The sequence below is a fragment of the Corvus brachyrhynchos genome, unplaced genomic scaffold (genome assembly GCF_000691975.1).
Source record: "Corvus brachyrhynchos isolate BGI_N302 unplaced genomic scaffold, ASM69197v1 scaffold26, whole genome shotgun sequence".
Taxonomy (NCBI): Eukaryota; Metazoa; Chordata; class Aves; order Passeriformes; family Corvidae; genus Corvus; species Corvus brachyrhynchos.
In genome coordinates this window covers 4184256-4211286 of record NW_008239324.1, presented here as the reverse complement: position 1 = coordinate 4211286, position 27031 = coordinate 4184256, and the positions used below count along the sequence as shown (strand labels likewise).

Genomic DNA, 27031 nt, shown 5'->3' with positions numbered 1-27031 from the left:
GGCGGCGGAGGCGGGGCCCCCCTCCCCGCACCGGGCAGCGGCGGCGGCTCCAGGGGCACGGGGCTCCGGAGGGGCGGCACCGGGCCGACTGTGGAAAGCTCCAGGGGCGTCCCCGGGACACCCCTGGCCCCTCTGGCCAGAGCCCTGGGAGCACAGGGGTGCCCCGGTGTTGCCCGTGCCCTTCCCAGGGCGGGCCGCCCCCACCGCGCTCTCCTGACCCTCACTTGGCATAGCCCTGGGGGCTCCCGGTGTGTCCCGGGTACTCCCGGTGTGTCTCTGTCATTCCCACCCCAACCCCGGTGCTCTTCAGGGAGTTCCAGTGTAACCATCCCACATGTGCACCCCTCCTGGCATCACTCATCATGGTGACCCTGGGGGACCACGGGGACAGTGGTGCTGATGACCCACACACCGAGGACCTGTCTACCCAAACTATGCCCTCCTCACACTCTGCCACATCCCCGCTGCTCCCAAACACTGGTGCATCTGCTGGCAGCAATGCCAATTGGCACCCCGGGCTCACCGGGCCCAGGGACACAGATTTCACATGGAAAACAACCTGTTTCTAACCCAGAGGTGTGGAGAAAACAGCCTGATATGCCAAGACCACTACAAAGGCCCTGCTGTCAGAAAGGCAACAGAAAATCCTGCTTTAGATATAATATATACATCTTTTTAGGGTGTGATTTGTATCTGCCTCCCTGTATTGCACACACAACCCTCACGGTAATGGCTGGTTTGGGTGACACAAGTCACTCATGACTTGTTCATGGTAATGAACTGGCAGTACCGGATATTTCCCATAACAAAGCTGAACTTGGCATCCTTGGTGGTGGCAGCGGGTGCCCTGTGCTGATGGCTCACATCCGCATGCCTGATGGCAGGCTGACCTGTGTCCCACGTGGGTTTGGGGATGCAGGAGTGGCTGTCCCTTTGGAAAGAAGGGTTTGATGCCAGCCCTGCAATGTGCTCCCCTCAGACCTCAGACCACCTCTGATTTTGCTGCACTCAGTCCCAGCCTTTTGCTCACTCCTGGCCAGGTTAGGAGCAGGATTCAGCCTTGTCCTTTCATCCTGGCATGTCCCTCTTGGACATTCTCAGAGACTCCCCAGGAAACACTGCTCCATCCTCTGTCATGAGCCAGCCACATGGGTGAGGGGTAATAGAGAGTCACTGATGTGGGAGGACAAGCTGCTCTAGCCACCCCACAGCAAGGGGTCTGTGAAGGGTCACCTCCATGTCCCCATGGCACAGAAACTTGCCCCTGAGAAGCCAATGCCATCCTGGCCTGGCAGCACTCTCCAGCCCTGCACTGCATCTGCCATTCCCCTGCAGCCAGTGAAACCCTCCCAGCCTCCCCTTCCCTTCATCGGAGGTTTATTGGCATTCCCAGCATGGATCCTGGCATGGATAGATATAGGCGTGTGTGCCTATAGACAGACATCCATATGTACATACATTTACCCACAGAGGCCCTAAGCAGTGTCTAATTTGCATCAGTACCCCATTATCTGTGCAGCTCCTGAGGCTGGCTTGGGGATAATATTGACATACATAAAGTTACTTTCCCCTTTCCGATAGCAACTGTAAAGCCATATCATCGCTGACTTCATTTATGAGCTGTAAAGAGTAAAATAAATGTTTATGTAAATTACTTTAACTGGTAAGTAATTTCCTGGCTTTTGAATGCTTCAGGTTTTTAATGGTATTGCAATTATGCAAAGCACATAAGTTGTATCAATTACATCAAGTAAGTCCACATTAAGCAGGCACATGCGTGAATTCTCCAGTTTAGAAGAATAACTCAATGAATAAGCATGGATCAAAATCTGAGAAGCAGGAAGGATTCTGTGCCAACAGCCCTATTCAAATAGTCACCTGTGAGCATTACAAAACCCACCCCTCCCAGCTGCTGGCCTGTTTTTGGCAAGGACAGCGTGGCTCTCTGGCAGCCCCAGCACACCAGGAACAGGCTCTCCAGGGTTCCAGAAGTGGGGTTACCCTGGATGCACGCAGCTGGCCAGGTGCCAGCTCCCTTTCCCTGCACTGCAATGCTGTTTGGCTCAAGGGAGCACTGTGGATCCCAGGGGATGCCTACTTGCTGCGGGACAGTCTGGGGGGCCTGCGGGCAGTGGGGACACATGGCAGCCTGTGCGGGCAGCAGGTACCCTGCTCGTACCCCCTCTCTGCAGGGATTCACCTCCGCTGGCTGGGATAATCCCAGCCTGGTCCCCCAGCGATGCTCCCATCCTCCTTTTCTTGTCTGTCATGTCTCCGTGACCTGAGCGAGCACCGGCTGACGACATCGCTGGAGGTATTTTTAGAAATGCCGCTTTGCAGGCAGGCAGAGGAACAGCAGCGAGGAGCGGGGCTCGCCGCCAGCAGCACCTCCTGCCAGCGCCCAGCAGGTAGCGGGAAGGCTCGATACGTCGATGACCATCAGTGCTAAAACATCTGCCCCGCGTGGACAGCACCAGCCCGCCACGGGGCACACTGCCAGGAGACAGTGACCCTGGCACGGGTTTAGCTCTGCTTTTAGCCTGTGCCGTAGCTGAAAAGCATCGCTGCTGTAGTGCTGTGAAGTCAGGCAGGTTAATTCGCCTTTTACTTGGATGAAGGGAAGCTCCAGTGATCGAAACACATCACCGAGTGGGGCCCTTTGTATTGGGTGTTTGTTCTGCCCTAAGCAAATATTTAACCTACATCTGTAAGACAGCTAAAAAATTCCCCAAATGCCAGAAAAAATGTAACTCCTCCTACTCTCCCTTCGAGCAACCTGATAACCTGGTCTAGGAATGCAGGCGGGAGCACACCTGATACCGGAAACCTATTGTATGTTGGGATGCTCCCTGTAGAAAATTCCCACCAGAAGTACCAGACAGCGTGAGAACGTGTCCCCAGAGCACAATTAATTATAAACCAGCTCATTATTCTAATTTTGCTCCTCCTTGAGGAGGTGAGGGGATTTCTCAGCTTTGCTGAGGCATGGTTTGCCAAGCCTACATGAAATACTTTTGCAAAGCAGGAACGAGCCCCCTGCATTCCTACATTCCTACATTGCCATTTCATACGACAGGAGTTTTAATTAAGTCTTAACATGCTCCTGAGAAATTTAATACTCATTTTAAAGTTCCCTAGCTGCATTAATTCAACCCTGAGGCTCTGATCCTTGAGATAGAGTTGTGTGGAACTGGGTGGAGAGCAGGAGCTGGGCAGGGGTGTTTCAAGGACGCCTGCCAAAATCCAACACACGGGGATGCTGCTTCAGCTGCTGGTGGTGTTTCTGCAGCTCAGCACCTTGGCCAAGCCCCTCGAAACAGTTAGGCTGGGTTTGGGCAGCCCAGGGCAGCCCAGAGCCAGTCCACAGCCGAGGTTCTGGCTGCTCTGGCTGGGAGCTGCTGCATGCCTGGCTCAGCTCTGCCTGTGTCCCCCGTGCAAATCTCCTCTATATCAAGCAAATGGCAAAAACAACACCTTTTTCAACCTGCTGCATTCAGGTAGACAAAACCTCTGCTGTGCAGGCAGCCAGGGCAGTCCCATGTGAGATGTAGCAGCCATTGAGTGGGTCTCTTCCACCCTTCCAAATTTCTTATTTCAGACTTCAGTGCACACCATCTAAGCAAACCTCAGCCTCCTTCTCCCTTTTACCTACCTTTTATCTTTGTCATATTTTTCAGCTGGCTTCAGGTACAACTCTGGTTTGGCTTTAATGCCTCTGCCTCCCCTAAGCAAAACAGCGCCGGGCTCATCTTGTGCCTCTCTGGCTGCTGGGGACTGGGGAGCTGCTCTGTGGGAGGACTGCAGCTCACCTCCCAAGTCATTAATGTTTCATGGCATTAATCAACACAGGCTTCTGCTTATAAAGCACTTCTTAGAAACAAGGCTAAGAATAAGCACGAGGTGTCCTGGCTGAGGCTAAACCCTCCCTGCTGACTGGGGGATGCCCGTGCTGGTTGGAGCGGACCCAGAGAGGGGGCAGCTTGACACCAAGTGAATTCCATCCAGGCCTTTTCGTCCAGCAAATAAAAATTCTGGCTGTACCGGAAAGATGGCTGCATCCCAGGAGGAGATCCTGGACCTCCTAGCCTGGAAGGAGCCCACCAGCACTCTCCCAGCTAATACTTACAGGGCATCCTTGGGACCCTCTGCTTGGGACCTTGGGTGCTTTCTGCAGTTCTTTTTAACTAAAGAAGTGTCTGAAGATAGAAGCTGCAGGTGGGCAATTGGGATCTTTTCAGAATTTTACTACTTCTGGTGCTCATTTTCTCCTTGAAGCCAACCCCCACAGTGCCACTGAGCCTGTTACCCTGGCTGGATGACACTGGTGACAGGGTGTGCAAAGACAGGCTTCCCTCTGCACAGGCAGAAAGGAGGGGAGCCATCTCTTTAAGAAATAGATTCAGTTCTCAGCAAACCCATTTATTTTTAGTGCCCTCCAAAGTGTGCTCGACTTTGGAGAGGAAACGAAGCAAAAGCAGTAATTCTGAATAATTTAGGCAATAGAGTTTTGGGGCTGTGGTAAGTGTCTGTGCTATGCTGGGGCAGGGGCTGGAGGAATACAGGGCTCACTAATAGCATCCAGCTGATTTAGCCATGGGCAGAGGTAAATCAGTGAGAGCCTCTGCAGGGAAGAGGGAAATATCCCTGTGGTCATAAAGCAAATGCACCCATGCGAAGGAAAACACCGTGATGAGTGATGGGCTCAGCTGCATCCTGGCTGCATTGCGAGAGCTGCACCCAACAAAGGGATGGATATGCAAATGAGGTGGGATATTCACCGATGGAATTAAGCAGCTTTCCTGCTTACTGGCTTTGGCTGCTTGATATCCAGCTGTCTGCAAAATCCCACTGAGAGTCCATCCTGGCACGGGTACAGCACGCTGGCCCCTCAGGCCCTTGGCTCACTCCGTGTCACCTCTACGTGCCCTAGGAATGCTCAGCAGGCACGGTCCAGCTGCTCCACCTGTCCCCCCACGCCTCAGGGCTGGTGTGTGTGGGATGCTGGACCAATGCTGCTCTGCAGCTTTGACACCAGGGGGATGGAAACGTTATCCTGCCGTGGATCACTGACACCCGCCGTGTGTAATGGATATCCCAGTGCTCACACCGCCCCGCTCAGAGCCCCACAGCGGCGGGGCATCAGCAGAGATCCTTCACCACAGCCTGCGCCCAGCCGTGCCCAGGTGCCCATTTGCATCCAATCCCCATTTCCCTGGCACTGTGGGGATGCTCCCACTGCCTCCACGCACTGCTGGGTGATCTCTTCCCCACTGCTATCTGCACTGAGCTGGAGCATTCCAGCCCGCCCCATATTATCACAGCTTCCCACTCACCAAGAAAAAAGGCTGAGGTCTTTCTAGTTTAACATACTGGAGCATATTTCATGGTGATTTCATCATTATGGACCCAACTGGGACCAAATTATCTTTTTTTTTTTTAATTCTAAGGTGCAATTGAGATTGTGAAGAAAACTGCACTCAGTTAAGAGTGAGTCACCAAAGAGATCCATGAATCTACCTGCCAAAATTTTACAGGAAAAACTGCGTTTTCCTGTTAACACAAAAATAGATGCACAACTACCACAGAAACTCATCCTGTTTCAAAACAAAAGCAAAATTTCTTGTTCCTGTGCTGATGCTTCAAAGATTCTCTTGCAGCAGACTATAGAATTACAAACTGCAAACACAGTGCCAGGATCTGTCCTCAAAGCAGGCTTTATACCCAGTAAGGGTCTTCTGCTTCCTGGCTGAGCTAGGGGAAGTTGGGGAGACAAGCAAAAGAAACATTGAATTCCAGCCTCCTGCTAAGGTTTAGGGAAAAAGGAGCAGCGCAGTGCTGTGCAAGACTATTTTAGAACAGAAAAGTTTTACATCTACGCCCAATGAATATTAAACAGCCACACACTTCAGCTCTGCCGCCTGCGCCCGGCGCCGCGTGAGCAGACTTAATTTCTCTTTATGGAGAGGAGCAGACCCACACCCAGATTTTCATGCATGTGCCTTAGAGGTCAACGGGATGTGAAGGGTGAACCCAAGTCTTCTCTGCCAGGAGATCCCTTCAGCAATCACTCACAACTGGAAAAACAAGGAGACATTAAGGAAAAGCTGGCAGCGCAGGCAGGGTTTAAGCAGACTGACATGGAATAACTGCCAGCTTGCTGGGAACTTCATGTAAACCTTCCTGGGCTTTCACATCTATTTGCAGATCCAAGAGAGGTGTCAGGTGAAACCATAAGGATGAGATGGAGAAGGAAATGATACGAGGTGGGGCCAAGGCATGGCCAGGGCACTCCAGGGCTCAGGCACCTCTATTCAGTTATCTTCACCTTCAGCCCATCAGACAAAATGTGCTGCTGAATTAACCCCCAAGGAAACAATAGCAAAATAAACACAGAGCCTGTGTGCAAACATCCGGGAATGTCTCATGAAAACAACTCCAATCCAAAGGCATTCTGCTGGTTTTAATCCTCGACCTTCGAGCTCGACACAGACTATGCCCTGCTTGCCCCCAGCCCCTGCCACTGCTCTCACCTGTGGACCCATCCAGGCCAACCCTGGTCCTGGGCACTTTTTCTGGAAGCATCCTCCTCCACAGGCGAGTCTCCTCACGGTGCCCACGGGTCTGCAGAAGCAGCCCTTGAGGCTGCGGTGCTCACACTCCTCATGGTGGGCAGGGATGCTCTCTGCAGCCTGCATCCCACTCCTCCTGTTGCTCCCCTTGCTCCAGCCCTGCACCAACAATCCTGCCAGCACCCACAGAGTGTGCATGGCTCAACACAGCCCAGGAAGGGGTGCTGAGCTCTGGATATGGTCCATGGGAACCCCTCCTCAAGCCTCTCTCGGACACCGGGGGTGAGGCAGGCTGGCCGATGCTGGCAGCAGCTCTCTGGGGTGGGATCCTTCACCCTGCTTTTCCACACGTGGTGCCCCAGGGCTGGCACGCCAGCACTGAAAAATCGTTGCCTTTTTTCCAAGGGCTTTGTCGACTCTGTCCCAGCCTCAGGGGTCCCTGAGTGAAGCCCCCCTGCAGTTCTCTTCTTCCCTTATCATGGACCAGTAAATGCTGTAAAGACGGTCCCTGACGGTGCCTGGTCCCAGAAGGGTCCCAGTGCTGGTGCAGAGACAGGGTGGTAGGACTCCCCAGGGATGCTCCACTCGCTGCCAGCCTCCCCAGCAAGCCAAGGCAGAGGATGGCTGCCTGCACCAGCGCTGCCTTCACCACCGTATTTCTCAGCCTATGCAAACCTCTTGTGGCTCTGTCCCATCCCTGGCCAGAGATGGAGACAGCACTGTCCCCTCCACTCCCATCTGCCAGTGCATTAAGAAAGTGAGAGCTGATTAAAGCCCGTCCTGTCCTGAGCACCATTGGTCCCCAGCAGATTGCTGACACTGCTGATTTAGGGGCAGTGGCAGACAGGTGGACTTCCCTCTGCCCACAGACATCCAGTTTTAGATGGGTTTGGGGTTGCTTGGGTCTGAGCATTTCCTATGGTCACAAGAAGTGCTTCAATTGCAGAAAATTAATGTGTTCATTTGATTTTCTTTTTTCTATCATCTGTTAAAAGATTGGCTCAGGCAGTGCCTCTCCTTGCAGCTCTGCTCCTCCATTGCACACCACGCAAGGATGCTGAGATGGGATGGGAAGGAGTTTCTGTTAATGGGGTGCCCACAGCACCCCATTAACCCACAGCAACTGGAAGGCCCCTGTAGCACCAAAAACTCTCCTGTTTCTCAAGGCAGGCCAGCTGGAAAGCTCCATTTCCCTCCCATTAATCTCCACCTGCCAGCATTTTCTAGAAGGCAGTTAAGAACATTGAAACTGCGGAGATTTGCAAAATAAACAGCGATCAAACGCAAAGCCCTGGGTTCCTGCTCTAAGGGTGTCTGCCAAGACACACAGATCGTATCAGGCTAATTTACAAAAGGAAAACCGCCCTAATTAGTGTTCAGGAAAGCACTTTAATGAGAAGAGCATTAGTGCAAAAAGCAAGAGTGCCAAGAGGTCAAGCTGTTCCTAATGCCAGAAAAACAGGAAATGGGGCATAGCTGATCTCTGCCCACCCAAGCCGCAGCACCATTTTCTCTTTTTTTTTTAGTAATATCTCGGGCTATTAGTGAGGAATTTATAAAACCCAGAGCCCAATGCCCAGTGGCAGAGCAGGGCCCCTGTCGGCAACAAGCTCTGAGCATGGCGATGCCAGGTGTGGATAGGGCTCCCTGCAGCCACCTCCCCTCCTTTTTGGGGCAGAGGGCAGGTTTTATGGAGTTTCCCCCTGTGAAGGGAAGAGCAGAAGCCCTGTCAATGCCACAGCCCCCTCTCGCCTCGCCGGCTCTGGCGGTGGCCCGTAACCATGGCAGCGGAGGGATTTGCACGTGATATTGGTATTTCTGCAGCACAAAAGAGCCTCTTATCTAGAGTGAGTAACTGGTCTGGCTGGTCTTCATTCCTCTGGGTATTGCTGAGGCAGAGCATCATGGGGCAGCTCATGTGATGCTCCCCATGGAGCAATTTCGGACCATCCACGTGATGCTCACGCTGGGATCATCCATGGGGAGACACATGGGAGGCTCCAGGACACCCTGGATGCTCACACAGCCCCACAGCAGCGGTCCCACTGTGGGAGGCAGAGCCAGCCCTCCCCACCACTTCTGGCAGAGAAACTTGGGAATGGAGCAGTGGCCATCCCAGTGAGCTCAGGTTTGCAAAATGAGCATCTGCAAACATGATGTGTGAAGCAAACAAAACAAAAGTGTGAAGCAATTTGGGCCATGCTGGTTGTCCCCAGGATGTCACAGCCCAGAGCTGGCAGGGGTGCCCCCTGGCACCCCCACAACCTGATTTATCTCACTTCTCCTCTTGTTTACATTTCTTCTCAAATTCCTTCCAATTTACCCAAGAAAACAGTTTTGAGGCTTTAAGGGTTCGACTTACAGCTCTTCTCGTGCATCAAGTGACTTCTAAAAGCGGGGGAAACTGCATGAAAGAACATAGGTTCCTAGGCTTCAATTCTTCAGATGACTCAAACCCAGCTCGCTGGTATTGCACAGATCTCCCTTAGACATTCACCCCAGGGCATGAACCAAAGAGGGCAAGTTTCATCCCAAAACCAGAACAGGTAAATGAGGAAAGAATGAGAAAGGAAATCATCATGGAGTCTGAGCTCAGCCTAAGCTGCTGCTAATAAGCAGTTGTGGGCATCCATAGGTTTGTGAACCTCTGTACGGCCCCTTCCCAAACGGTGGTCTGGCATTTTTTCAGGGTGTTAACTCCAGTGGAACCATTACTGCACTTAAAATGAGCTGTGTGCTCAGAACAGAGAAAACCAGACTTGTATTAGCTCAATTTTAGCAGAAGGCAAAAGGGATTCAGAGAGATTTATATGCAAGTGTCACTCAAAGCAGAGCTACACGAAAGAAAAAATATATATAGACAGAAAAAGTGGGTTACAGACTCTTCCCAGAACTAGGAGCGTGTCCTGCTGGTTAAGGTCTGCAGGTTTCAAGGCTGAAGTGCTTAATTTTATTTCAAGCTTTCCAATTAAACACCATTTAACTGGGCTTTCCATTTATGCTGCAATTTCTTTCTGGACCTGAGTCTAATCCCCAAACCTGCTTATTTGCTTTTACTTTCATTACAACCTTATCAGTGATTAACCTGCAACTGCAAGTAATCTTTTAAAAAGATTTCTCTGGCTATAAATACAGAGAAGCTATCTGCCCTGTTTCTGTCCAGAGGAAAACAACTTCCTTCACTGTCAGATGTCTCTGGCGGGTTATCCTATTCCTTCTGTCCACTGATTTTTCTAATGGGAGACATTTGTCTTCTCTAACTTCATAAAGATCATTGAATCAGTATCAGTTATCTGAAAGACACAGGCCACAGGGAATATGAATACACCCCCACCATAAAAAAAAGTTATATATAAAAAAATATAAATATAAACAGTATATATAAAGCCTCCAGTAAAGATGCTACTGGTGACAGTGAGGCAAAACCTACCACATTCCTACAGCTCCAACAACAAGCTCTGCTTCTTCCTCCAGCACTTCTCTGTTCCACTTCTTTCACTAAAAAGCAGCAACTGCTGAAATATCACTGCAGGAAGACCTGGTTTCTATGGCAATAAGCAGCTGCCCATCAAGATCCCCCAAGTACTCCAGTAATGTTATGAGAGGATCTCATATCAGATAGACCCAAGACTTACGGACATCAAGTGGAACGAGCAAAAGCTAATAAGAAATTCAGTAAAGGTACATGGAGTGTTACCAAATCCCTCAGGAATGTTCCAAGGGCAGTGGAAGAAACACTAAGTGATGAGTGCCCTCTGCAAGGTATTTATTGCAACCAGCGTGAAGGAGGCCCATTGCAAATACAGCAAAACTGGAAAATGAGTGGAATTTAAAAGTTCAACAGAAGAAAGCCAACCTATGGCAACCCCCAAAACAAGAGGCACTAAAGTCTCTGTCTTCTGTCATCTCTAAATAGTCCTGCAGAGCAAACAGACCTGAGCTCAACTCCCCAGCTCAGCCTGTAAGCCTAGCCCTACCTTGACCTTAATTATTACCTGGAGAATAATCTCTCCAAAGAACTAAAGCCATAAACAGATCACAGAGAAGGGTAATTTCAGATCCCCCCTTGGTTCCAGAATTACCAGTTGTGTATCCATCACCATCTCATGCTGCATGTTGAAAACTAAGATCTTCAAGCAATTTTGCTATTTAAGAAAGTTTTTTCCCCTCCTATTGGTGATTAAAAGCAAATTACAATTCTACTACCTGTATTATGTGACCTCTGAGCCTCTCAATTATTTATTGGGAAATCTGTGAACTGCATGTGAAGATCTTCATGTCAGTGCATGAGTGAGGAAAAAGTTGAAGAACAGCTGGAATTTTGAAATAAATCCACAGCAAATGAATGGTAATCTACATGGTGTTTACTGTAGATACAGTGAATTATGAAAGCAATTACAGCCTACTATTTATTTAAACACTTTTTCTAAACAATATTAAATCATAGCAGCTAATCAGAGCCCCGGTTTGATTTTTGCACGTTTCCTGGTTTGATTATATAAATATTTAAAGAGTAAAAAAAAAAAAATACTTTGCACTCCCCACTAAAATCTTCTACCCAGCAGGAAAACCACTTGCAAATGACTGAGGATGAGAAATATTCAGGGAGGTTTGGGTGAGTGCAGGCTCTCCCCTGCAATGTGTTGCCTTCAGACCCTCCTGCAGTATAGTGGAGTTCATTTAATTTGTTTAAAAGAAAGCAAGACGTTGCTAATTAATGCTAACACCTATTATGTCTTTTTCTGCCACAGAAACTCGTCTATTTTGAGAGAGAGAGGGGGGAAAAAGCAACAAAAGAAGATCCCAAAGGAGGTGAAGGTCAGCCCCGGGCTGCTGATGAGAGAGGGATCACCCAGGGGGTGACGCCAGCGCTGCCACCATTCACGAAGAGCCTGGCTGTGTCACAGCCAGACCTGTGGAACCTGCAGCACTGCTCACAGCGTTTGCTGAACACTGGGGAAGTCCTCTGGCCGTGGTGACGGGGCTGCTCCCTGCAGCAAAACCTGCCCCAACTTTTCCTCCACAGGACAGAAAGTGACTCCTCTTGATGGAGCCAGTGGTGCTGTGGTGCCTTGGACAGCCACAAAGTGCCTCACCCACTGGTTCTCACCACCTCTCAGCTCACCAGCAGCTAGCTCTGCTTGGTGCTGGGTTTGAGGAAGATGAGGAAGGACCTGGTGGTGCTGGAAGAAGATGGGACACCTTGAGCCATCAGCTGGGTGCTGGCTGCTGACCAGACGTTTGCCTTTCCCTCCAGCACCCAGTCCCAAGCACGGCTGCGAGAGTGACTTCATGACTTCAGTGATGAGCAACACCAGAGTGACTTCTCTCTGCATGGGAGGTGTGGCCAAGAGCCTGTCAAGTGACTGAAGGGCTGGAAATTTGCTGCTGGAAATGTGGATGTCACTGAGGTCCAGCAATGAGTGCAGGGGAGCACCTGCATGCTTGTGCACACTTGTTGGCACGTTACAGGCTCTGAGCTGACTCTGAAACACTTTCTGGGAGAGGAGAGCACTTACTGCACTTCTCTTTCCCCTCCCAGCTGGGAACCAACTCAGCTTCTCCCTTCCTGCTCTCTGTTTATCCCTCCCAGCAGTGGCGGCACAGAAAAATCCCAAGGCTGGAAAGGAGCTCCAGGAACATCTCATCCAGGATTGTGCTTCTCTATCCTTGAAAGATGCTCATCAAACCTCTCCATAACGGCCCCCAGTAATGGAGTGTCCACCACCTTCCCAGGGTGGACAGCTGGCAAGAATTCCTCCCAGTGGCAAAGCCAAGGTGGCCTTGGCACCACCCAGGAACCCTCAAGCATCTTGCAGCCTGTGTACTCAGGGACAGAGCTTGGCCTTCTCATGACAGCTTGATTTGCTCCATGCTTGGCCTGTGAGCATAGTCCACATCCTTTTCGGATGAATCACTCTCCACTGCTGCTGTCAACCTTGAGCCCAACAGAGAAACCTTGTTGTTTTTTCTCCCTTGGTTGTTTCTAGCCAAGCGGTGACTCAGCTGTCAGAGGTGAATAACTCTTCTTGCTTTGTCTGAACACTCATTAACCATCCAGAGCCATAAAAAGCAATTTTTCCATAGCTCTCCCTCCACAAGGCTGGATTTCAGAGCAAGAGGGATGGCCTGAGATTTAGTGGGAAATTCATAAAGGTGCTCAATAGCTCTGCAGGGCATAGGAACCCTATATGGTTCTGGGTCACATGGCAGAGGGTTTTATCAGCAGTGATTGAGGGTCTGGGCAGAAAAGAGAAGCGGATCCTACCCACAGCACATAGCAAAGCCTACAGACACTGCATGGAAATCATTAACAACAAAAATCTGCTACCCCAGGCGTTTGCCTGACTCCCATGCCTGCCCTGGGACCTGCTGCTGTTTCATTTCTCTTCTTTTTTTTCATCTTTCTCTGAAATCTCAGCAGCAAGGATTTCCTCATCTTCTTCTGCCGTGGAAATCACCCGAATGGTGACTGAATGATCAGGAGATTCTGAAGATATTTCTTCTCCCAGGCGGGTTTGTGCTTTGTGGGATGTGACAGGCGATCTCTGGTGCACAGGTGATTTTGGTGGGGTTGGGGTGACGCTGGAACCCTGCAGTAAAAAGTAAAAAAAGAGACAAAAGCAACTTTAGCAGATCCTTGCCTACTACCCCTAACATGGCAAAGCCAGGCAGGTGTTCTGTGCTTCTACCACAGGATCTCTGCATTGGGATGTCAGCTTGCTGCCAGAAATGCTCCCTGCAAGAGGGGCAGCTGGATTATATCCTGCATGTCTTGAGAAACACAGAGAGAGGAGCACAGCAGAGCTTTCTCACTCCTCCTGCACTGACTCTCATTTTGCTCCTGAAGCTTCTGGAGGGGCTGATCTTGGCCAAACATGGCAGAAGTGCTGTTGTGAGAGAGCAGTCCCAGACTGCCCTGTCCTCCTTTAGCCAGGAGCCTTAGAAGCCTGCCCCACGGATGTGCCATGGAGAGGGATGTTAGCAGGGTCCTGCTCACCCATTAGAGGGATTAGTTCCCAATACATGCACCCTTCAGCAAGTAGGCTTGTTTTCACTCATTCAGAGCCCTCAGTGCCACTGTTCACTGCTGCTAACTGGTTATGAATTAATGTTAAACACCATTTGAAGCCTCTCATGCCTCTGAAGGACTGCAGAAATGCAGCTATGCTTGGCATCAGCCTGGTGTTTACCCAGCCCCAAGGCCACCACACTCCCTACGAGCTCCTCTTTTCCCTCCCTCCACACATCCAGATGTGATAAGTGTGCATGGTTCCATGCTGAGAAGAGTAACAACAAGGTCTGCACTGAGACAGAATTTTCTTTACAAGTTTAGTGGAGACAGTTGGGAAAAAAATGGGAAAAAACCACACAGGGCCGTTTTTTTCAGCTGTTTGTGACAAAAAGCAAGGGGGTTCATGCAGAGCTAATAGGATGGTGTTGCCTGCTGTGGAGACCTCTGCCCCAACCACATGGGGAAAGCTTTGAAATATTGACTGGGCTGCAGGTGCCAGCATTGCCCTCGTCCTGCCAGTACAACGATTAATTATGAGGGGCTCTGCAGGATGGAAGAGACATTAATTCGTCTGTGGCTATAGCCCAGCTACAAATTAGACTCAGGTTTAGCACAGGTAGGCAAAAATAGAATGTATTTCCCTTTTGTATAGCAAAACAAACTCCTGTGGGACACTGGCATTCCTCCAAGGGCCTGTACAAGGTGTTGGCTCACCCCTTCCTGTCTGCCCACGCTTTGACAGACCCCAATGTCCTGAGCTCACCCTTTTAAGGCACCTTAACCACTCCAGAGCTGGTGGGGGACAGCAGACTTGGCATCGAAGGAAGCAAAGCCAAATTGCCACGCTCCCCATGCTGACCTGTGCCTCCTGCATCGCCTTCAGCTCCTTCAGCCTCCACTGGAGCCGCTCCAGGGGCCCTTTGCCCCTCATCCTCCCCGTGGCAGCCAGGGCAGCCTTGAAGAGCTTTGGGGTGTCAGCTTTTGGGAGGATGATCAGTGGATCTCCGGGGTCTCCCTTCTCATCTTTGGGTTTGTTGTTGTTTTTCAGCATTTTCCTACAGCACGGAAAGGGACAGGTGATGTCAGTCCGGGTGCATTCTATTAGCTGGATTTTATAATGCAGAGAAACCAAGCGGTAAAAGGACAAGGATCTTTTTATGTCTCAGAGAGGACAGAACAACAAATCTAAGCAATGCTAAAAACTAAACCGAATCTTTTCATGGAATTTTAAACGCAGGCACTTTGGCCACGCTCCTTCCCCAGCCCCACCCACTCTTAGAGGCGAAGGTTCGCAGCCGGAGCCTGCCCAGCCCAGCGGCGAGGGCCGGGTGCCCTCTGCCGAGGGACAGCGGCTCCAGCCCGGAGCTTTCCCAGGGCTTCCCGCACACAAAAAACTCCGCTGAGACTGCGAAGCCCAGGCTCTGCTGTTTTTAAACCCCCACAGCTTAGAAAGCAGCAGCCCAGCACGCACTTGGCCTTCTTACGCAGCAGCTTCTGAGACTCCGGGTAATGCACCAAAATCTCGTTCAAGTCCTTCTTCTCCAAAATAAAAAGGTTGGCGAAGCCGTGGGCCACGACGTTCGCTGTCCGGCGATTTCCCCCTCCTGCTGCCAGCAAGCTGGGAGAGACAATGCAAGACATCAACACCTCTGTTCACAGGCTCAGAAGGTCAAATCTCCTTTATATGTCTCCATCTCTCTTTTCAGGGGACTCAGAGTTTAATTTTCACTCCCGATGGAATTTACCGTGCACAATTTTTAAAGAATGATAAAGGGAAACTTTTCGTGGAGCACTATATAAAAAATTATTTGCAAGTTTGAAGGGTTAAATATTGTGTTTTACACCAGTCTGATGTCTTCTGGGCTGTGAGGAGGCTGCAGTATTGCTGTGTTGCCAACTGGTTCAGGGCTTTCCATGCCCATGAAATGGGTGGATTAATGACTGGGAGACTGTATTTGTGGAGCACCTTTTCTTACCAATTTTCCCATTCCTCCATCCCTATTTCTTTGTTTACCATCACCAGCTCCCCAGGAAGAAGACAACATGATGACAAGAACAGCAGGAAAGCTGTAATTTGTGTACCAGCTGCTGCCCAGTGTTCATGGCTCTCAGTCACGAAGATTAATTGGGGTGCTGCTGATCCTTCCACTTGCCACCCTCCTCACCCAGAGCCCACGAGCTGCATTTCTGTGGCTCCCTGAAAATGCTTCACTCACCTGATTTCTCCAAAGACAGATCCAGCTTTCAGAGTCACCAGCACGGATTTGCCATCGGGTCCCCCCAGCACCTGCACTTGTCCCGCCTGGATAATGTACATCTCGCGGCCTATTTCTCCCTGCAGTGAAGAGGGAAGCTGGGTGGGATGCCCAGAAACAGGGAGGCCTTAGGCATGCCCTATGCAGCATCTTGCTGGAAACCCCTGTGATCCTACTGCCCTCTCTGAGCTCCCAAAATGTCTGGATGGTGCTCACTCCTGAGCATTCTCATCCAAGCATCCCAAAGACTCCAGCAAGTTTTCCCCTGCTCTCCTGCTGTTCAGAGCTGCAGCAGAAGAGGTCAGTCTTTGTACAAGACCAGCTGCAACCGAGGATGTTTTTGATCCAAATTCCTTCCCTGTGAAGTGGCTCACCAGGGTGATGGGCCAGGCCTGGCTTTCCTAGTGCCCTGCACAGCCTGGCCGGGACTCCAGGCATCTTGTTACCTTCTTGCACACGTAGTCGTTGGGCAGGTAGACCACTGATCTGAGCCGCTTCAGCATGTCAAAGATCATCTGTCTGTCACAACCCTGAGCCCAAACAGAGCCAAAACATGCCAGCATTAGTCTGTGCTGGTGTGGCAGGCTGTGTCAGCCAGGGCCTGTGCTCCAGAGGGTACCTGGAAAAGGGCCACTTTGCTCACGATGTTGTAGTTCACGTCGATGGCGATGTCCAGCCTCATCTTGTCTGGCAGCTGCACCAGCAGCTCTGACTCATCTGTGAGACAAAGCAGAAAAGTGGCTGCTTCCAACACTTGATCCAAGAGTGTGGGATCCATGTGGCAGTGGGAAAGCAGCCCACGTTCTGGTGGCAGAGGGCAGGAGCCAGCTTGCACAGAAGGGTCTCCTCCAGCCTCTGCCCACCCAGCAGCCTGCAGGTCTAAATGTCTGAAGTGTGATGGAAAACCACCCTTTGCATTATCCCTGCCCTGATGGCACTCAGAAACAGACCACTGAGCCCAGGTCAGCATTCTTCTTGTCCAGGAGGGTGGGCACAGAGGTTCTGGTCCCGCCTGATAACTTAGTGGTAGGGTGAGCTGGTGGCTTTGCTGCTGGACACACTCTGGCCAGTGACTGACAGTCACTGTCCTCTCTCCAGGGCATGTGGGACACTGGACTCAGTGTGCTGTGAGTGATGCCAAATCACCAAAGTGCTGTGACCCAGTGGCAGCCTGTGAACCCTATAGGTGGGCAAACAAGCCCCTATGCTGAAGAGTAAAATAAGCCACCCTCCATCCCCAAACTGTAGCTAGAAACATTTCAGCTCTGCAAAGCAACCACAGTAAAACGCGAGATACATCACTGACCCTCGGAGTGGCTGGATCTCACCTAGCATGCCTTGAGAGTGCCACGTGTACTCATACCACGTCTTCACCCGGTTCTGAACACTTTTGGGGATCTTGTAGAAGTTCATGTATTTAATGGTGCTGTCCATGCAGCTCCGATAGTAAGTCTGCCCTGCAGTAGCGGCGCCGACCACGTCTCTCATCTGAATGGAAGAGGTGGAAGAGAACTTTTAGTTGCTCTCACTTATCCATCAGCAGGTTAAGCATGTAAGCCAAGCCCTAACAGCATCTACCAAATCCTTTTTGTCTTGCACCAATGCTGGGCAGTCCTCCCATGGGGAAAACAAACGTGGAGATGCAAACCTGTGGATCAGCCCCACCAGAACCATCCCCACTCGAGGCTGGGAACCCCCCACGATGCCCACTCACCTGCCCTATCATGACAGAGAAAGCAAAGACGCCTGTGAAGTAGTTCAGCAGCTGGAAGACGATCTCAAACAGTGTCTTGGGGTCTGGCAGGCCCCCGATGGTGATGAGGGTTTTGACTGCCCAGTAGTAACAGCGGATGTAGCTGGGAGGAGAAGAGGAGAAGAGAAGCGGAGAAGGGGAGGCAGCTCTGAAGGCATTTCTGTTTCACCCCTCAGCACTGAGCTCATGGCCTCTGGCTGTGGCAAACCAGAGCCTGCTGAGAGTAATTATGGGTGACAAAGGGAAAAACTGAAGGGCTTCAGACTCCCCACCACACCTGCAGGTGCTTCTGGAGATGCTACAGGAGCAGGGGGACCTATGGTCCCTCCAGGAACCTCCATATGGGAGGCTCAGCTGCTCTGGTTACTCCTGTTTTCTGCTTCTTACAGCTCCACTGCCATAAACCAGCAACACATTTTCAGCAACATTTACACTTTTAGAAATCATCAGGGGAAAAAAACGTGTTTGTAAGCAAATTGTTGGCATGGGATTTAGGAGATGCCAAGTGAATTCCTGATTCCCTGGTCCTGGGCATTCCCTTGGGTGTTTTCTTTACACCTGGAGACAGACACAGATTTGTATATCATACAGAATAAAGAAGAAGTAGCAACACTGACAGAGGTGTGGGCATTCATCTTGTGAGCGAAGCACTCTGCCTGTGGCATCCATCACTGACAGCACAGTGGACATTTAACACGTATATTGCCATGCTGAGGGCAAGGGCTGGCCACTGTCCCCATCCCACAGCCTGGGAATGAGGGCACTGGGCTGGTCAGAGGGGCCTGACACAGGGTACAAGGACACACAGCATCACTCCTCCATCCCAACCTGGCAGCAGCTCAACACAGACAGAAGCAGGGTTCATACTTCAATCCTGCTTGGCCAGGGAGCATTCCTTTGCTTCCCAGCACCAGGACCTCACCTCTTCAGCTCCTTCAACCTGCCACTGCTTTCCACTTGTGCCCAGCTGCAGCCTCTTCATCTTGCAGCACTGTGTATTACAGCACATCCCATCCCTCCCGTCCTTGCCATTCTCCCTTCTCCTGGCATTCCCAACCCTTTGCATCAGGGGTTTTATGAATCCAGCTGCATCCCAATACCTCCCTTACTGCTCCAGCTCATTGCAGCAGGCTGTGCTATGTGAGACCCCCAGCCCTGGCTTGTACCTGTTTCCTTCCCCATCATAGACCCAGGTGGTGGAGCCCAGTCCTTCGTAGGCTGAGGCCCAGTAGTAGAGGCAGGAGTTGACGTGCAGGCTGTACAGTAAGTAGGCAGTGGTCCGAATCACTCTGCGGGAAAACCAGGAGAGAGCAGGAAGGGAGATGATGTGTGCTGGAGAAGGATGCCAGGTCCCCCCTGGTATCAGCAGGAGCCTTGGAGTGATGACCATACAGGTTCTGCCAATGCAGGAATCACAGAGCACCCCAACCCTGCTGCTGCCTCCTGCAGCCCCAGAAGTGCCAGAAAAAGTGGTTTATCTGCTGATGGGCTCCTCTTCACTGCCAGCACCCCTGTCCCCGTGGGTTGGAGAGAGGTGATCCTACCCATACAGGCTTTTGGACCCCATGTCCCACTGCATCAGCCAATGTCCATGTCACCCAGCCCAGGCACAGCAGGGAAATAAATCAGGGACCCTGAACAAGTGCAGAACGAAGTGAACCTTCCTCCCCAGTGGCAAACAGCAATTCCATGCTCCCTCTTTCCTGCCATGCCCCTCACCTGTAGATGTATGCCTTGGTCAGGATGGCCTCCAGACGGTTGTTGAACTCAAAGAAGGCCATGTACTGGGAGGAGAAGGAGAATTGCATGTTCCCGGTTCCCCATTGGGAGAGTCACCTCCCCATAAAAACCCTCTGCCCCTCCATTTCCCTCCTGCAGCCTGCCTGCAGCATGGACTGCCACAGACAGATTTGTCTCCATCTATAAGTGCCCTTCTAGGTAAACGTGAGTGGTTCCGGATTGAAATGAAGTGTTTGACCAACAGCCTTGCAAAGCCTTTGGGACAAAACTTCCCTCCATTTTATAATCCTCTTGTCATCATCAATGAGTCTAACCAGCCATGGCTCACCCCAGCCAGCACAGGACTCCTCCACGTCCGCTGCAGCTGCTGTTCTGCCTGGCTTTGTAAGCTCTGACTCACCTTCAGACAGCGAGGAAAGCGCAGGAGGGGGTTGACACCGACTTTGAAGTAGAAGAAATCCAGCGGCAGGAGGCACAGCACATCCATCTGAGATCCACACAGGGAGAAACCGCTGTGGGGACCTGCCAGCAGCACTGGGGTGGGGCTGCAACCCACAGAGCAGATTAAAGATTCAGATGAATAAAGAAAATTATGACAGACCTTGAAGCGTTGTGAGTGCAGGTAGTTTTTTTTCATGGCCTCTTTGTCAGTCTGGTTGGGAACAGGAAGGAGAGAGAGAGAGGAATATTGATTATTGCTTAGAGAAAGGAAAGCTAGGGCCAACGTGGTCATGTTTCTTGAAACCCACAGAGCAGATTAAAGATTCAGATGAATAAAGAAAATTATGACAGACCTTGAAGCGTTGTGAGTGCAGGTAGTTTTTTTTCATGGCCTCTTTGTCAGTCTGGTTGGGAACAGGAAGGAGAGAGAGAGAGGAATATTGATTATTGCTTAGAGAAAGGAAAGCTAGGGCCAACGTGGTCATGTTTCTGCACCACAACAGGGAAGATGCTCCCTTTGTGCCTGGAAAGGGGAGCAGAGCAAGTGGAGAAGACCTGGCTGTATGCCATCTTCCCATCCTACCTTGGGACATCCCGTGTTGATTTTGCATCCCAGAAAAAGCACATCACAGTGCCAGCACCACAAAAATCAGCATTTGCAGGGGAAACTCCCTGTCTGAGCATCTCCATGGCCATGGGAAGGCTGTACCCTCAAGGTGTGATTTTTCACAGTTTAATTGAATATGGAAATGAAATCAAGGGCTTCCCTTATCTCAGGCATGTGATCTATGTGTTCAGATTGCAATTGCTAATGCATCCTGCCTGGCATGCTCCTGAAAATTAACCCCGGAGTTACGCCCATGCCCCAGGTTGGCAGCTCATGGCTGTGCCAGGGCCAGGCAATGAGCACCTCACCACGGGCAGAACCACCCCATGGAGCAGCACCCTGCAGGCATCCCTACCCAGGAACAGGGCTACCACAGACCACACAGTTTCTAGATAGGATGGTATTGATTTCATAGGAAAAAATGGTGCGTTTGGCAGACAAGAAGACTGCCAGCTTATCCACTCCATGTCAGGAGAGATGCTTGTGGTTTCTGAGAGTGGAGAGCCCTGATGGCTATGGCCATGGTGGGAGGGCTTGGAGAGCTCGATTCAGACACCAGCACCACCCATGTCACTTGGGGTGATGAGGGTGGGAGGCCCCCAGAGCTGGCTGCCACTGGTGGCATGCAGTGCCCTGCCACTCACGATGATGTCTCCCCCCTGAACGAACTGCAGCCGGGTCTGAAAGACGAGGATGTCCAGCAGATAAATGAGGTCACAGAGGTAGTCCACCAGCAGCCAGTAGTGGATGTTTGCTGGAGTCTGGTAGGGGAAAGCCCAGCGGACAGGGATCAACCAGCAGTTCCAGTTCCAGGCCATGACAACAAAGAACAGCCACAGCACGTACATCAAATCTGCACACAGGGAACAGCACCAGATCAGCTGGGCAGGCATCCCTCCCCTGTGTGAATCCTTTACACAAAGGGGTTTTCATCCCCTGATCTGCCCTCAGCACAACAGGAAAACCTGCAGGAAGTCTCTTGGTGACAGTGTTAAATTGCAGATGATCTGGGCTCTAGCACAGGATGAACACCCCTGGTCACAGAGTACACCATGCCTTATCAAAAAGCTTCTTCTAACTTTGCTCATTCAGCTATACTTGCTTTTGCTTTGCTCCCACAACACCAACTTCCCTGTTTTGCTTTCTCCCCTCCAGCTGTGCTGAACTGGTGGCTGGCTGCCTGAGCCCAGGGGCTTCCAAAGGACTGAGGAATATGAAAGACTAAGGAGAGAGCTGGGCTTCTGCGGGGTGGCCACAAGGCAGTGGATTTTTCTTTTGTGGTTTTAACTTTTTTGGGGGGGTATCCACACCACAGGGAAAGCAGAATGCCTGGTCATGCTCCTGACACCCACAGATGGAAGTATTTAGGAAAGCCTGTGCCTTATGGAGGAATTTAAAATTCTGGGCTTTAGTGAAAACTAAGTTGTGCCTTGCTTAGTTCTCCTCCCCTCTTTACACCTTCTCCCCTCCTCCCTGTCTCTCCCCCAGTCCCACCAGCTCACCCCCAGCCCAGGCACGAGGCCGTGCTCCATCACTCACTGGTGAGCGGGTCGATGCTGCTGGGGAACTGGTAGCTTTTCAGGCGGTCCAGCCAGGGCCGGGACTTGAATGTGCAGCACAGCATCTCGCAGTAGTGGTCATCCCCCAAAGGCTTGTCCTCTGGCTCCCCTCCTGGGGCAGGCACCGCTGCTGCAGGTGCTGGCTTGGTGGGAGCTGAGAAAGGACATAGGGTTATTTCAAAGGGCAGAAAATCTTCTTACTGCAGTTTGTTTTAAGGTCTTTAAGCCGTTAATAAAGCAGCTACCTCCCAGAAAACACAGCCTGCGTGGGGACCCACCAGGGGAACACTCCCAGCCCCACCTGAACTCACATGCCACAGGGCTCTCATCGTCCGAACTGACATCAGGGTCGATCAGCTTCTCCTTCACCTTCTCGGTCCTCTCTTTGAAGAGCCTCACCAGCTCCTGGAGCCGGGTGTTGATGATGGCACTGCTCAGGCTCGTGGCCGAGCCGATGTGCTCGGGCAGGCTGTGGGGAGACCAGCGGGCATTTCATGAAGGTAGGAAAGCCCCAGGGCAGGTCCATGGGATCATAGAATCCTGGAATGGTTTGGGTTAGAAGGGACCTTAAAGCTGATCTCATTCCAACCCCTTGCCACAGGCAGGGACACCTTCCTTTAGACCAGGTTGCTCCAAGCCCCATCCAACCTGGCCTTAAACCATGACCCAGTCATGATCCATTCTTTAACCTACAACACCTGAATTAGGATTTACCTGTATTTATTTGGGTATTGTGTAGTGAGAAGAACACAAAGAGCACGGCTCCCTCTCCCTTTGGTTTCCCAGCACTGTAGGATCTTTGCTATTTCCACCCAAGCCCTGGGATGTGAACCCCTGGCTGACCCAGAGCCCCTGGGTCCCATTACACACCTTTTCCTCTGCTCCTCATCCCAGCCCAGCACTCGGGTGGGGGACTGGCTCCCCAGCCCCTCGTCCAGACCATCCTCTGGGAGCAGTCGCTTCCTCCTGCAGACACAAACACAGCAAGAGAGGATGGGCTTCTCTCCCACTCTCAGCTGGTTCCTCTCCCTCCTCTTCCTCCTCCTCCTCCCAGGTGTCATCTGTTTTCCATTCCCCCTTCTCCTAGTAGGGTCAGTTTCCCCTAATTTTTGACGTTGCCTGGAGTAAATGGGAGTGAACCTCTGCTGCTACTTTCCTGCTAAAGCCGTGTTTCTCCCTGAGCACCAACAAGCCCTTGGCTCCATGGACATGAAGCCACCTGGCTCATTTTGCAACCCAATTTGGATACCTGGCAAAATGCACAGAGGGCAGGCATCACCCTGTGCTTGCCCCCAGTGCCATAGGATCACATCACTGCACTTCAAGAGGCAGGCAAGGAAAGTGCAGTGCCAGCGATACCTAGAAGTTGTGTCCTAACACAGCTGGGCACAGATGGGTTTCTCAGATGACTTCCTTTCATGTGAGCAAGCAAGGTGTCAGAAGGGAAACTGAATATGCAGATAGCAGTCCCAGCAAAAATCTGGACTGGTTTGCAAACCTGCAGCCAAGCCCAGAATTTTAATTGTAATGAAGGAATGATCTCCTGCCACCACAGCCGCTGACTCCCCTGGCCATGGCACAAAATGTCTTAGTGCTGTGTGTGGAGCAGGAGCAAAGCAGGATGCTGAGGAAGGTCATCCTGCCATCACAAATCTCCCAAAGAAAGCCACATGCTGTGAACCCAGCACCTTCAACCTTGCTGGCTCTCAGGTGTGTCCTGCTGGGAGGTGGAGCAGGTGAACCTTCACTTCCCAAGTGCCCAGTGAAGGGGTGGAGGAAAACCACAGACCTCCTTTTAAAGTGCTCTCAAATGTGGATGGAGGGGTTCCCCAAACCATCAGTTTGGAGAAATAGTCATGCCAAGGTCCATATTGTTGTTAGGACAACATCCATTGCCTCTCACCAGTTCCAGCTGCCCTTCCCCTGCCTCTGTCCCCTCAGGGCACCACACTGCCCTGCTGGCCTGTCCTCATCCCTGAGCAAGCCCAGAAGCCTGCACTGACAGCACCTTTCTCTGTAAAGGGGACTGTGCAGCAGCAGCCCACACACACCCTCCCCTGAGCAGCCAGCTGGGATGAAAGGCCCCGTCACAGCCTAAACATTGCTCTGGTTTTGGTGCCCTTGGAATGCTGCAGCCAGAGGCCACAGGCACTAGGACTTGTGGGATGCATAGGGTCCCTGCCCATATGGCATCAGCCAGAGTATCCTGGTATTTATCTGCAGGAGCTTGTTTCCAGGCTCCAATTAGATGTGTGGCTCATTTGTGATGAGTCTTTTATGACTCTGTCTAAACCGTTTTAACTTAAATCCTTCACAGACTCACGTAAGAAATAACTCAAGACTGTGGCCAGCAGAAGGGATTTAGGGATAACTGAGTGACTGCTCAATGCAGAGTTATGTCCTCTTCCCCTGGAAACACCAGCAGGAGATGAGCATTTTCCTTCTGGTTCACAATAATTAAGTTTTAGCTCTTCATGTAGGAGAATAGGAGTTCCTTGCTTTTAAAAATACCCAGCTCTACCAAAGGACCTCCAGTGTTGCTTTGAGACACTCCCATGAGACCCAGCAGAAAGGTTTATATGCTCACATGTGTAGCTGAAATATGTTTAATGCTGTCAGTATTTTCCCTGCAGGTATTTCACATGAAGCCTTGGGCTCTGCTGTCCCAGTTTAAACAGCTGTTCAACAGACTGGATTGTGGACATTTTTGCCATTTTATTTGCTCCTCCAGGAGCTTGTTTACTAAAAGATCCAAACTATTAAGTGAGAATGACTATAGCACCTGGTTTACAGCACAGAAAAAACCTCCACTTCAGTTTTCATTTTTAACCCTCTGCAAGAGTGAGCCTCAAAAAATCCTAATGCCACAACAGAAGAAGATCCATCAGCTTTCTCTGGCCTAAATTTTAAAGCTCAGTTTTAATCCTCCCTCTCTCTAAGCATGGAATCACTGAATGATCTGGGTTGGAAGGGACCTTAAAAGACCATTTAGTCCAGCTCCCTGGTATGGGCAGGGACACCTTCCAACTAGACCAGGTAGCTCCAAGCCTCATCCAACCTGGCCTTGAACACTTTGAGGGATGGGGCTTCTACCACTCCTCTGAAAGCGCAAACTCGGGGGGGACATGCTACAAACCCTTGCAGCAAAAATACAAGAAGAAAATTGTTTATTATGATGACGAAGGCTCATATCCAGCACATGGACCCCCTGTGCTGTGGATTTGGGAACACAGACACGTGGACAAGAGACAAATGGGCTTTGACCATGGCCTGGGGATTGAGCCCTCTCCAGGAGGACACGCAGACAGGGCTAGGGACAGCCCACAAAAGCTTTAAACAAAATGTAACCATTTAAATAAAAAATGCAAACAAGAGGCAAAGCTTTCGCCATCTCCTCTGCTGTGCACCAGGGTGACACCCGCTGCACACACATCACTGTCCAAATCTGCTGGAAATGGGTATCTCCACATGGTTGTATCAGTTTTCCTGTCCTGGCACCCTTGGGGGAGCCAGGGACCGCACCTGGGCAGAGCCATACCTGGGGGATGCTGCGCCGGGCACCGCCAGCAGGTTGGGAGCACTGGCGGTGGGCACTGGTAAAGAGGAAGCATGGATCTCCACAGCATGGCCTGGGCTGTCCACATCCTTGATCTCCAGGGTGGGGTAATTACCTGCTCCGTGGGGAAGGACAATAATGGCAGGTGAGGGGGGTGCAGGGCCCTGCCTGCAGCCAGGATGGCTCCCCAGACCCCATCACTGCCACAGAGCTGCCCCCAGGCCCTGCAGCGTGTTGGGTGGCCTCTCCTTCTCCCTCTGTTCCCTTCTTGCCTAGCACTCCTTTCTCCTAAGCATTTGGAGCACTTCTTTATCTTTTTTTTTGCCCAGTTTTTAACACTCTAAGAACTGCCATCTGCTCCCCTTCTGCTTGCCCAGCTTGCAGTGATTGCAGCTACTCCATCTGAGTGTTGGGTTCCCGTGGTTTGGAAAACAGTGGAGATTAGGATTCCCAGCTGCAGGTGCTATGCAGGAATCCAGGATTTCCAGGAGCAAACCTGGTCCTAGGGCGTAGAAATTCTCCTGGTTCTTCTGACTGTAAACATATGGATCGTGACAGCTCTGAATCACACAGTGTTTGCTTTTCATGCAGAATAAGGCACTATTTAAATAAGCATTTATGGCTTCTTTCTTTTGCAGAGGTAATAACTGCTTCCTGCCACAAGCGAGGTTAGAAGCAGGAAGGTTGGATGTTTATAGTGGGCAAAGAAAGATGCCAGTTGTCCAAAGCAGAAATAGCACTGGGGGTTACCTTGGCCAGACCCCACAGTTGCTCAGCTGTGAAGTGTGATCTCTTTTCCTAGTTATTTAACAAAATACAATTAATTCCTGCAGGATTTCTTCCGTGGGAGGTCTTCACACATCTGAAAGTCCCCATGCACACCCTCCTGCTTCACACTGATGTGGAACTAGTGGATCAGAGTGTGACTTGATTAAATCCCTCGGAAAAGGCCTGTTTGGGTTACAAAGTTAAAATCCTGTTGCATGTAAGGAAAAGCAGCAGAATTTGGCTTGCTGGTTAAAAACAAAGCGAAGCAAAGCTGCAGAAAAGGCAGAAAGCCGTGAACAGCAAACCTCCACCTTTCTCTCCTCTTAGTATGAGCAGGTTGCACAAATGCTGGAGAGAAAACTGTGTGCAGTGATATTGCACCCCCTGCCTGCAGGTCCTTCAGGAGAGCTTTTCTGAGCAGCTCTAAACACACAGCATTTGCAAACACCCTCTAGGCTTAGCTAAAAAGGCACATAGTGATGAGGCAGAAGCAGAAAAACACGTGAATTTTGTTCCCCAGCCTCTGTGCTGCAACATGAAGCATGCTTTTATTTTTTAAATTCTTTCCCCCCAGAAAGCAACAAAAAAAGCAACTCCAGGAATCCTCCCCTGCACCCCTCTAATTACGCAAGGCCATCGTCCAAGCCAACACTTCTAATACCTAGTGGGGATTGCTCCTCAGTGCAAAAATTGGGGTTGACAAGTCCAGCCTTTGGCTTGCTGGCGACAAGGACGGGGGTGCAGGCGGCAGCGGTGGCTCGGTAGCTG

General features: G+C 51.0%; 2 protein-coding genes across 2 annotated transcripts in view; both read right to left on the bottom strand.

Moving 5' to 3' along the window:
• Window positions 1–283, bottom strand: part of LOC108448313 — an 11055-nt gene extending 10772 nt beyond the window's left edge. Inside the window, exons 1-2 of the mRNA XM_017740792.1 lie at window positions 225–283; window positions 32–144 (exon numbers count right to left, since the gene is read on the bottom strand). Coding sequence (XP_017596281.1) covers window positions 32–144; window positions 225–283 — 172 coding nt within the window. The remainder of the gene's footprint in view (window positions 1–31; window positions 145–224) is intronic.
• A 10628-nt stretch (window positions 284–10911) lies between these two features.
• Window positions 10912–27031, bottom strand: part of CNGB1 (cyclic nucleotide gated channel beta 1) — a 29898-nt gene continuing 13778 nt past the window's right edge. The window contains exons 18-34 of the mRNA XM_017740791.1: window positions 25478–25610; window positions 22810–22905; window positions 22251–22408; window positions 21920–22093; window positions 21025–21233; window positions 20127–20177; window positions 19733–19819; window positions 19312–19376; window positions 18759–18881; window positions 17554–17695; window positions 17168–17327; window positions 16459–16556; window positions 16286–16369; window positions 15801–15919; window positions 15056–15202; window positions 14444–14639; window positions 10912–13162 (exon numbers count right to left, since the gene is read on the bottom strand). Of these exons, the coding sequence (XP_017596280.1) occupies window positions 12950–13162; window positions 14444–14639; window positions 15056–15202; window positions 15801–15919; window positions 16286–16369; window positions 16459–16556; window positions 17168–17327; window positions 17554–17695; window positions 18759–18881; window positions 19312–19376; window positions 19733–19819; window positions 20127–20177; window positions 21025–21233; window positions 21920–22093; window positions 22251–22408; window positions 22810–22905; window positions 25478–25610 (2255 nt within the window). The 3' untranslated portion in view covers window positions 10912–12949. The remainder of the gene's footprint in view (window positions 13163–14443; window positions 14640–15055; window positions 15203–15800; window positions 15920–16285; window positions 16370–16458; window positions 16557–17167; window positions 17328–17553; window positions 17696–18758; window positions 18882–19311; window positions 19377–19732; window positions 19820–20126; window positions 20178–21024; window positions 21234–21919; window positions 22094–22250; window positions 22409–22809; window positions 22906–25477; window positions 25611–27031) is intronic.